Source organism: Marmota flaviventris, chromosome 10 (assembly GCF_047511675.1).
Source record: "Marmota flaviventris isolate mMarFla1 chromosome 10, mMarFla1.hap1, whole genome shotgun sequence".
Taxonomy (NCBI): domain Eukaryota; kingdom Metazoa; phylum Chordata; class Mammalia; order Rodentia; family Sciuridae; genus Marmota; species Marmota flaviventris.
The window spans coordinates 48128575-48140713 of NC_092507.1; the positions used below are offsets into that span (position 1 = coordinate 48128575).

Sequence of the window (12139 nt, forward strand, 5' to 3'; positions counted from 1 at the left end):
TACATCTGGCATGTATTTTTTGCTATACGGAGCAGTGAGGTTTGCAAAAACAGTTTGATGACCAATGTCGAAAAAATATCATACATGTCATATTAATAAGTTTTATTATATGAGCATCTTAAGTAGTTGGGTTCTTGCCACATCAGAACAGAAAACCTGGTTTTCTCTGATCATGCAGAACTGCACGTGAGCAAGCATCAAAAACCAGAATCCAAGAGCTGGTCAAAAGCATCTACCATAGCTGCAATGGCCTCAACTCCTAGAAAGCCTTCACCATTGCTCTCAGGCTGGGGAGAAAGATGTGTCTGGGTAAGAAGGGAGATAAGAGAAACATCTGTTCACACAATATGGGCTTGTTATCATAGCTCCTTTAAGTACCGCAGTGCTGGCTCCAAGAGCATATTTTCTCCAGAACGGAATCTCCGCAAGGCCTGGTCGATTTTCCGAGGGCTCAGGGACAGGTTGTAAATGAGATTGTAGTTGTGAATGAGGCGTCTGGCTCGTTCCTTCTCCAGAACTCCTGTGATTGGATTGGAATGGGTGGAGGTTTTTTTTAAAGAGGAAGAGGAGAACAGAGAAAGATATACATTAACTTGAATAACTTGTAGGTAGACACTAAATGCTAGTATTTTGAAACCATAAGCCTCTTAAAAATCAAGTGACACCTTAAAAACTATTTATATTCCTGGATATGCATGGGTACTGTCCTTGGGAACAGAGAGGACTAGAGAAATGATGTTACCTCTGGAAACTTCCTGATCTGGAAGACAAGTTATGCAGACAGTAAACATCATGACTGATATTTATATATAGAACTTTCTGGGTTCCAAGCACTGTTCCAAACAGTTTTTTCCAATATTGACTCATTGAAACCTCACAACCACCCATTTCACAAAGGGAAAAACTGAGGCCTAGAGTGACAAAGTCACTTGCCTAAGGTTGCTCAAGGTTAACCACTACACCACACTATGGAATGAGAGAGAAGAGATTGCTTCCTAAATACATTTCTTGAACTGTGAAGATTTATGATACAAGTGTTAATGAAAAGATTTTAAATACCTTTTATAGGAATGAAAAGTGCATCCCTTGCATGTTTCTCTTCTATTCCCTTTACCTGTACAGACTGTTATAAGTGATTGCAAAATTCTTCCTCAAACAATCCAGAGGCAGTGCCGTGGTCACTTTGTAGCAAGGCATTGTTAGCCCAGTTGACATGGGCAGTGGTGAAGGCTGTCATCCCAATTTAAGTTACCAAGTACTATTCATATTTTTATGTGCCAGGACTGCTGGGCTTAAACCTCCCCTCTCAATTACTCGCAGGGGTTATTTCTTTCTTTCGTTTGTAGTACTAGGGGGTTGAACCCAGGGCCTTGGACTTGCTAGGCAAGTGCTTACCACTGAGCTGCATCCACAGCCCTTTTTTATTTTCATTTTATAACAGGGTCTGGCTGAGTTGCCATAGTTGGACTCAAAGTTGTGATCTTCCTGCCTCTATCTCCTAAGTAGCTAGGATTACAGGCATATGTCACAGTGCCCAGCTTCTAATGGGTATTCTTTTTTTTTTTTTTTTTTTTAGAGAGAGAGAGAGAGAGAGAATTTTTGATATTTATTTTTTAGTTTTTGGCGGACACAACATCTTTGTTTGTATGTGGTGCTGAGGATCGAACCCAGGCCACACGCATGCCAGGCGAGCGCGCTACCGCTTGAGCCACATCCCCAGCCCCATAATGGGTATTCTTAACAGTGGGCTACAGAGTGGTAGTTCTAATGTCACCCATTCTGTTCTATTCATTCCATTCCAGTTTACTGTCCAGTCTGTTTTGATTTGTGTGTTGTCTATTTAGCCTATTTGATTGTCCTAGACTATTTGAATCTCCTTCTTTGTATAGGCCAATGCTACAAAATGAACAAGGCACTGCCTCTGGATTCTTTGAGAAAGAATGTTATAATTGCTCTTAATAGTCTGTACAGGCAAAGGGGGTGGGAAAGAGCAAAACTCAAGTGATGTATTTTTTGTCCCTATAAAAGATATTTAAAAGATTTTCATTGACACCTGCAATATGCATCTTCACATTTCAGGGAATATATTTAGGAATCAATATGACCCAAACTTTGAATAATCTCTTTTCTCTTTGGAATTCTCTGGAATGGTTGGCTATTTCCAATTCTGCTTAGGTTTGTTCCTTCCAGACATTTTCTATACTCTTCCTCTGGAAATGTAAGGCTATGGAGGAAGTTTCTGACTGTAAGACCTTAGAGAAGTTACTTTGATGTTTGAGCCTCATTTCCTCAATGTTAAAATAGGGATAATTAAAATTTGTGAAATCCAATAAAATATTAACTTCTTAGTATATGTCCATATTAATAAGATTTATTGATGGCAAATACCATATAGGAAAATTATAATAATGATATCAATACTAGTTAAAGCACATAAGATGAATTTTGATATGAAAAAGTTACTAGAATATGTAACATGCAGTTTGTATTTTAATTAAAAAATGAAAAGTTCCATGTCAGAATCACGGTGGTATTTTTCTACCTTCTAAGCTTTGCCATTGGTAAAAGATTGCTAGTGTCAAACCAAAGTCCACTCAGAAATTTTTCTCTCTCCATTCTGTCATTAGAGGATGGCCAGAATGGCTGCATAAAATGTCACCTTCAATTCATCTCAGTGTCCGAAAGCTATCCTTTCTCAGCCAGAAACAAAATGAAAGAGTTAACAAGAAGAACCTCTTCAATATCCACTTTGTTTTAAAATTTATAAAGAACTTTCTATTTTTTTCTCTCTCTCACTTGAGCCTTTCTCAAATCTGGGAGGTATGTTTTATTTTTATCAGTTCTAATTTATAGATAAGAAAATAGGTTCCGAGTAAGTGACTAGTTTTCAGGGCTCGACAATTGGTGGAGCCTGGTCTTGAATTTTAATCTTCTGATGAAAGAAAAATAAGCGAATCCTCATGTTCTTTCCAGCACATCATGAAAGCTGGCTGTAGCGGTAAGTCACAGAGAGCTGGGTTTGAATTATGGCTCAACTTCCTAGTGGCTATGATTTTATCACGTTAAGCTTGAGTTCCTCCTCTGTAAATAAGAGTGCTAATCCCTTCAGCATGTGTTAGATGTGAGAATTTAGCCATGAAGTGTGTGCACAGTGCAAGCCCATGCCGAGAATGTCCTTTAAGGCATTCTGCCTCCTTGAACTTTAAAATATTTTCTATGTAGCCTTTGGTTCTCTGGGCAAATTCCAAGTGCACCATTTGCTCAGACATTTATCCCAACCACTCTTCTTTCTTTAGGAAAAAAAAAAAAAGACCAGTTATTCATAGTCATTCCTTATTCCTTCTCCTCAAGGCTATTTTCTTGACAAACCCCATTAGAGAATAAGCTTGGTAGGTTCCCAGAAACACTGATTTGATGATGGATGGTCTGTCTTCATCCTGGATGAAGAACACTCTGGCCTACATATTTCCTTGCACATAATAAAGAACAGTGATTCATCTGTGGGCAAAGTAGGTGTCATCTGTTCAACATGTAGAAGGGGCCGAGTGGTCTGCTAAACCCTGCGGCCAGTAAACCAGCAGAATGACCTCAGTTAATCCTCCTTCCTCATTAAAGACACTTGTAGATGATCCCAGATTGGGCTGACACATTCCTTGGCTGTTGAGGAACTAATGAATTTCATAGAAACAGGGAAAACAGGCATAAATAGTGAAGAGGCCATGAGAAAGGCATTTCAAAGCTGTTGGAATCCGTCTCCAAAGTCAACAAAGCTCGGCTTTTCCTCAGAACCATTCTGTTCCTATGAGAAAGGTCCCAATCTCTGGGGAGCCTCTCAGCAGCTAAGTTTATGATACATCATCGGTCACCATGAAGTCAGCATTTATAGCTTTAGCAATGGGTTTTCTATCTGCTCAGGTTTTGGTTTTAATTTTTAATTTTTGTTTTTTGTTTGGAACCCATAGCTACTCTCACAGTCCTGACGTGAATACACAGACTTGGAGTTCTGTCAATAACCTTCTAATCTTTTCTCCAGATTTTTCCCTAAATAATCCATCTCAGCCTTCATGATGTCCTCCTCGGGTTGAACCTTGGTAGATGCTGGCTGGAGCAGAAAGCCTTTTCCTGCCCTTGGGATTCAGAGCAGGATCTCAGCTTTCCTAGGGATCCAACATCAACCTCCAGGCTTGTCTTGCTCCATGCCTTTCCCCATCACAATCCTTCCCAACTCCTAACTTTTGCAGAAGATGGGTTCAAAGTCAGAATAGCTTGCCTGATTCCCCAGAGTTTCCCTTGCCTCATATCTCAGCTCCAGCTTTCTTTTCCAAGGAGCACTTTCTGATATCCAAACTCACATTAGATGGTGGCCTTTTATCTCTTTTCTATTTCCTTTTGAATCTCAACATTTTAAATTGACATAAAAATTGTATATATTTATGGCGTAACCTGTGACACTTTGATAAATGTATACACTGTATAATGTTCAAATCAGGGTAAGCATATCTATGTCCTCAAACATATTTCATTTCTTCATGGTAAAAAGATTAAGGAGCCTTTATTTTAGCTTTTTTGAAACACACAGTACATTATTGCTATCTCTAGTCACCCTACAGTGCAGTAGCACACAGGAAACTTCTTTCTCCTAACTCTGACTTGGTAGCTGTTGTCTTTCTTTTGATTATTGAGCACTCATTTGTGCTCTCAATTATAACAATTTATGATATGCTATTCTTTTTTTTCTTCCTTTCCTTTCTCTCTTTTCTATTTTACTGGTGTTAAACTATTACCAGTCTCTGTGTCTTACCTAAAAGTTAGATCTTTGAGGCCAAAGACCATGTCTCATCTTTTCTGGTTTTCCTCTTGGTCCAGCTTCTACCACACTGCTGGGCTCATTTTAATAAATACTTTTATAATCCTAGATACAAGTATTTATTAAAATAATAATGCTAGATCAAGCATTCATTTAAAGCTTTCAGTGTCTTTTTCTGTCTTTGTTATAATTACTAAATATCCGTTAAACTTCATGTGATCTAGAATTAAATTGCTTTGGAAACTCAAAAACAAAATAAAACCAAAAGAGAAAGAACAAGAAGGGAAAAAAATGAACACACACAAAGAAAATGAAGTCATTGCTTTTGCTATATGGTTACTTCTGGAGAGTGCTAATGTGAATGACAGCTCTTCCCTAGGCATGCTCTGTAATGAAGAGGGGTGGTTTTGTCCACGTGCTTTAGTGTCTGCTCCCTCTTCCCTATTCTGGAAGTCTCTGGCCTCGTTCTTGACTTCATTCTCTCTCACTGAGACACGGCACTGACTTCCTTTCTGCTTGACTATATTTCATTTTCTCCATTCTACCTATAGGCATAAAGAATCTTTCTGAATTACAGATTCATCAAACCACTCCTCTGCTTAGAAAGGTTCAGTCCTAAACACTACTTTTGAATTAAGTCTCACTTTTGTGGTCTGGCATTTTAAACCACTGAATATATGGCCCCAGTCTGTTTCCATCTTTAACACTCTCTGAATAACCCCTACTCTCTGTCTTCATCGAACCCCTTACATCCAGCACACAGTGATTTTCTTGGCCAACCTCCCAACTTTTGCCAGAAAGTCTCACATTTCACCCCTTTGCATTTAAATTGTACTTTTCCCTTACTGACCAATTTAACATTAACATCGCCTTCCCTCCCTGATCACAGGATGAAGGGATTCTCCTTTCTCTGAATGCCTACATAGCACACTCTAGTGGCATGTATCACCCTCCATCTTGCATTGACTTATTTATACATATGCATTCATTTACAGTTGACTTGAAAACAAAACTTTGGGGAAAGTTGTGCAGGTTCTAGTGTCAAAAAAAGGAATATAGTCTTCTGATGAAAATATAATAAGTCTTCAAACAAAAAAGTATAGTATATCAAACATGATAATGGATGTTAAATAACCCTGAGAGGTCAGATGAAGATTGGCCTAGATCTGTGCAGAGACTCTCAGGGGAGTGCTCGAATTCCAATATAAAATATAGATAGGTGTGAAGTAGCCAGGTGGAGAGACTGTGTGTGCTGAAGTGGTGAGAGAGTGAGGGTTGGTGGAGTAGAAGCAGACAGCACAGTTGGAAAGCTTGGGGTTAGAAAAGAGACAGACACATGAGAAAGTAAGACATGTTTGAGGAAAGACAAGTTATTTATTTTGACTAAGCAGGATATGCTGAGCGAGTAGCTACAGAAAAGACTGGTCAGGCGGTCAGGGAATAGATTTTCCCTTGCTAAAGTGTTTGGAGATCATCCTGGTAGCAGTAGAGGACCCCTGAGGGCTTTTGATTAGGGAATTATAAGATTGTGGGTTGGACTTGGCAGTGGAGTGCAGGAAGGATCAGGGACACAAAGATACTGTAGGCAACCTCATGGGGGATTGATGTCAGATGCATCTTGGTATTTTCTGATTGTGCTTAGTATAGTGCCAGGCACATGGTTTATATAAAAATTGTATTATTTGTTCAAGAAATGTAAGAAAATGAGGTGTCCATGTTTAGACTAGAACACAAATGGAAAGGGAGGGCTCTTTACAGTTCATACCTCACCTGTATTACTCAGATCACACAGATACAGGGCATTTTCCAGCTTTCTGAACCTGTCAATCCACGTCTCACATTCTTCAGAGTGGTTCTTCATGGCCCGACTGAGGAAGGGCTGGGAGACTGGCCGGATCTTCAAACTGCTTGGAGGATCTTTGGGGGTTGGAGTCTCAGCAGGAGGGTTTCCTGGATTCAGCTTCTCTTCTGGAGTTTTCTACCAAAATAATGCAAGCATCTCACTGGCAGCACATTCACCACCCAGAGCTTCTCCAGTCTCTTGGCCAAAGATGAGGCCACACAACTAGGAAGATTTATTGCAAGGTCTGGCTTTGGAAAGCAAGGATGAGTTTCAAATCCTCACTACCATAGGGCCATATCTGCCAAGTTTTGCTGGATGCAAACATGGTTGAGTTTTTTTTTTTTTTTAAGAGAAGGTGACATCATCACTTTTATTCAGTTTTCATTTTAGACTTACACAAAGCAAAGAACTGTATAAGTAACTGGCTGAGACTTTTCCTTGAGGTTCTATTCTAATAGTGAAGGCAGAATTACACAGGCAGTCAGTATAGATAAGTCAATCGAGTCAGGTCAGATCAAGGAGGCCAATGTGAGTGAGTCCAGGAATTTGGAGACTGCCCCAAGAGGGACTGAAATGTCTTCAGAGCCCTTCCTCCACCCTATGAAGATAACATGCCCCTGCTCCAATATGATGCTAAGGTAACTTGTCCTAGGAATTGCCCCCGCTCCCACATTGAGTTGTAAAAGTTGTTAATTAAAGTGTCCTGGGCTGCTCCATCCTGCCCTTCCCCCTTCAACCCACCTGTTTCCCACCTTTTGGCCATCCCACCGAGCATCTCCAAAGCTTTGTCACATACACAGGAAGGAGAAAGATAAGGGGAAGAGAGAGGAGAGCAAAGGATTTGCAAGAGAGTGTTTCCAGGAAAAACAGAGCTGGTCATATCAAACTCTCCCTATGTGGAAGGTGGTGTTAGGAAGTCTTAAATGGCAATGTTTGGATCCATTTGTCTATTTCATTCTAAACACATCTCTATTTTGTACTGGACATAGGATTAGGATACCTAGGTTAACTCACCTCCATGTCTGTTTATAGTCTTGGGTCTACCCTAAGATCTAGGCAATCTCAGTAATTGCCTATAAAAAACATATAAAAAAGGGCAGAATGTCTTGCTTCTCAGGATAACAGGATACCAGTTATGGTCCCCTTCTCCCTTCTGGGAGAGGTCTTTGTTACCCCTTTTTAATAAACCCTGCTGTATATGCTTGCCTTGGCGTGCTTCTCTAATGTTATTTACGTCAACATGTGAGGAAGCAGAACTCATCACTGGTAACTGGAGGTATCAATAGTACTACTAGTAGGATCTACTGAGGATAGGTTTCTGGCAAAGCTTAAATTTTCTTCTGGATTCTGAGTGTGACATTTTTTGGCAAAAAGTGATTGAAGCAATAGTGATATTATCCTAGGCTTACCGGGCCCCTTGAAGGTCTATTAAAACACCTCTAGTCTGCTGGTCCTGTTCATTTAACACAGGAAGCTGAGGCCCAGAGAGTGCAAGTAAATTACTGAGATTGCCTAAGATCTTAGGGTAGACCCAAAACTATAAACAGACATGGAGGTAAGTTAACCTAGGTATTCTAATCCCATGTTCAGTACAAAATAGAGGTATGTTTAGAATGAAATAGACAAATGGATCCAAACATTGCCATTTAAGGCTTTCTAACACCACCTTCCACATAGGGAGAGTTTGATATGACCAGCTCTGTTTTTCCTGGAAACGCTCTCTTGCAAATCCACATAGTTGTAGAGAGAATTACCACATTTCAGCTGCACAGTTCAGCACTGGGCATCTGGTGCAAAACAGGCAAATAGACCTATTGTTCAGGAGTTTGGGATCTATTTGTGAGAACGAAAGATAAAGGGAGAAGCACAGATCATTCTGTGTGAGACCTTAAAACACTAGCAGATTTTCTCCCTGTGCATTGGAAATGAGAAAAAGCTGGTCAGTCAAGAAAGAGAAGATGAAGTTGACAGTAGAGAAAAGAAAAAAATGGGAAGTCTTAACTGTGTTCGAAACCCTGGTTTCATTTACTGTTGCACTGTTTTCCTTAGGTAATAAAATAAATTTCCCTAGCCTTCCAATTAATTAAATTTTTAAAGTTGGTTATGTTCATTGTAATCCAAATAATTCTGATGCACCATAAAATTATACCTCTAATTTTTGAATACCATCTGTGTCCCGTAAACTTTCAAATGCCTGAATTTTTCCAATTTTGTAAGTTTGTCTTAAACTTCCCACACATAGGCTGCAAAAATTCCATACTTCTAAATAATATTTATTGCAATAGGAATTACCAAGTCCTGCATTAACTAAGAAACACAAATTAAGCTGTTGCAGGGGTATTTAAAGAACCATTTTCTTTGAAATAATAGAACACAATACAAAATTACACCCACATGGATGACAAGAAGCCAGTAAGTTTTAAGGATTAATTAATATAAAATAACTCCTACAATGACAAAATCAATTTTTGGAAAAGTAGAATGTTTTCATACAGTAGATGACTGATTCTTACGCATTTTTAGAGCTGTGGACCACTTCATAAATCTGAAGAAAGATTTAGAAAATCTGCCCAAGTTAATGTATATTTGGTTATATTTTCATGGATGATTTTGGAGAGATCAAGGTGATCATGGATCTGAAAAATCCAAAAATTCTCTGATGTTAAATAGTTTTATATTTCTCTAGAGAGTTCAACTCTCTTTGACCATTAAAGAAAGGGGAAAGTGGAGATTTGTATGGACCTGAATTAAGCTCAAGTAACTAACTAACTAATAACTAACTAACAACTAACTAGCTAACTAACAAACCAACATGCCCTATACCATTCTCATCCCACTGTGTCAGGATTCCTTGCTTTTGTCTCTCTACAGTGTTGGCCCCTCCTCCACCAGAGGTATATTGATGTATCCTCAAGGTCCTGGAGTGCCTGGCACTGAGTAGGTTCTCAAGGCATGTTTGATGACTGAATAAGTGAGGGAACGAATGAATGATTTTCTCTACGAAAATAGAAAAGTTGCTTTACCAACTCTGTGCTTTAGTTCTTCTTCTTTAAAAAGTGGGACAATGAATGCTGCTCATACAAGAATGTGAGAAGAATCAATTATTTCAGAGATGCAATAAAATCCTCAAACAAGAGGCAAAATAAAAGAGCAAAATATATTTTTTACAACCTTATTCACAACAGACTTAACACTCAAGGAGAAAAGCATTTGCTGTTGTTTCCTGCATAGCAAGAGACTTGCCAAAATGATTCTGTTTTCTAAAATATTTCAACGTGTGAAGTGCATGAAGAGGCCTCCCGTCATTTTAAGATGAATTATGTTCTAATCCGGTCATTTAAAAAACAACAACAATAGAAAAACTCAGGCTGTTTTTCAATTCTACAACATCTCCTGGCTAAATGCTGGGAATATTAAAATGGATTTTAACTGCTTGCCAGATTTTCTTTCTTTCTTTTTTTTTTTTTTAAATCAGAGAGCCTGCTATATTTTAAAATGTGATGCCTGAGGAAAAGGTCACCGTCAGTTTCTGGAAGCTGGACTTGAGATGTTAAAATAGGTCTCATCTCTACCCTTTGTTTTGATGGCAATTGGCTGATGGGCCACAGCTTTGGGAGAACTCTTGCACATAGGCAATGGGTGTAATTTCTTGGGGTCGGTGGCAAACTCTTTAACTACTGATGGCGAAGGTTTCTGGCAAACTGGAAAGGAGGTGACCACACTCTTGGAGTTCCTCTGCCTTTCTTCTCTGCCTGAGAAGTCTGGGAGTCAGTCTGACATCAAGAGATTGGGTGGAAATCAGAAACCCACAGGCGAGGCCCCTTCAACATCAGAGAAGGGAAGATGAGGACCTTCCCCACGCATGCTCTGTGTACCCCAGGTGCATACCATATGTTCAGCTTTGCTTTGAGATATCTCAGAGACTTCAGGCTGCTCTGGAATGGCAGGGGCTTCCTTTTCATTCTTTCCTAAACAAGAAACAATAACAGGAAGGGTTTGGTTTGATCTTCATTTAACACACTCACATAGACACCAGGCCAAAAAAAAAAATACTGAGGCTCTGTGTGTGGCTGGCACTGTGTTAGGTGATGGGGACACATTATGAATGAAAACCTGGTTCCCACCCTGATGCACCTCAGACCAGGAGGGATGCCAAATAATTACTCAAAATTGTTATTTAACTGCAAGCTACCATAAATAATTCAAAATACAAATATAGGCACGTAAGAAAGCACTTAAACTTATTTTAGAGCAATGGCAGGAGAGGTGGGGGTCAGGGATGGCTTTTTGGAAACAGTGACACAAATTGTCAACCTGAGGGATGAGTAGATGTCATCTAGACCAAGGTTGTGCTCATGGTGCCTATGGAGCAGAGAGTTCCAGAGCAGTTGAGACAACAGCTTGCAGAAAGGCCACTTAATCCGAAAGGCTGGTCTCACTTAGGGAGTGGTCAGGGGCTTCTTCCTGTGAGCCTGTCTCTTAAGAATCAAGCACTTCCACCACTCTTTCCTTGTAGGTATGCACCTGAAAGGTCAGGCACAGACTTCTCTGCTCCCTTCAATGGCCTCAGCCTTATATAGAACGAGGTGTGAACAGTGACCCTCACCCAGGGCATTCTACTGGGTACTCCTCCCTGCAGGCTGCTGCCTTCATGAACAGGCTTCCTTCAGATGCCAGAAAGACCTGCTGCTGGGTTCACCAGGGCTTCCTGCAGACACCACGCATTCATCACTCAGCACCTTCCATCTGACTTGGTGACTTGCTTACGTTGCTAATCCCTGTGGTGACCACTCAGCACAGATTTCTGGGAGCCTCAACTTCAATATTCAGTTCATAATTCAAGTATGCCATTAAATATGTATTATTTCTGAGTTGGGTCTCATTATTTTCAATAAACTTATCCTATGAATAAATATTAAAGTTAGGAGGAGGCAAATAACACAGGGGTTGAGAGCATAGGCTCTGAGGCCAGATAACCTTTCTTTATTAGCTACATGACCTGGGGCAAGCTGCTTGTGCCTCAGCTGCTGCTTCCGTAAAATGGAGGTAATGAGACCTACAGGTTATTGACAGGATTAAATTGGATTACAAAGTGTAAAGCAAGTACCCGGACTATAGCAAGGGATCAATAAAGGTAAGTAATAGTGCTATCTAGGTAAGGATGTTTTCATAAATCAATTAACAGATCAGATTTAAAACACTTTTGTTAGACTTTTAACATTGCAACCATGAATCATTATGAATCTTCTTCAGTTTCTTGATGGAGAAGACAATGTAATTTCATATTATTCTCTGAAAGCCCAGACCCCAGCATTAGAATAAGTATTCAAAGCATGCTTGTTGAATAACGGAATAATCATATATTCTTTGTTTGGAATTTGGAAAAGAGTGTGACATATGTATCAGGAGATATATATATATATATATATATATATATATATATATATATATATATATATATTCTTTGTTTGGTTCTCCAATTCCTTTCT

At 39.5% G+C, this 12139-nt stretch overlaps 1 protein-coding gene across 1 annotated transcript in view; it reads right to left on the reverse strand.

Annotated features, from left to right (window-relative positions):
• Window positions 1-359: 359 nt before the first annotated feature.
• The window catches only part of C10H1orf87 (chromosome 10 C1orf87 homolog), a 77014-nt gene continuing 65234 nt past the window's right edge, over window positions 360-12139 (reverse strand). Inside the window, exons 9-11 of the mRNA XM_027944894.3 lie at window positions 10539-10618; window positions 6578-6785; window positions 360-520 (exon numbers count right to left, since the gene is read on the reverse strand). Of these exons, the coding sequence (XP_027800695.2) occupies window positions 360-520; window positions 6578-6785; window positions 10539-10618 (449 nt within the window). The remainder of the gene's footprint in view (window positions 521-6577; window positions 6786-10538; window positions 10619-12139) is intronic.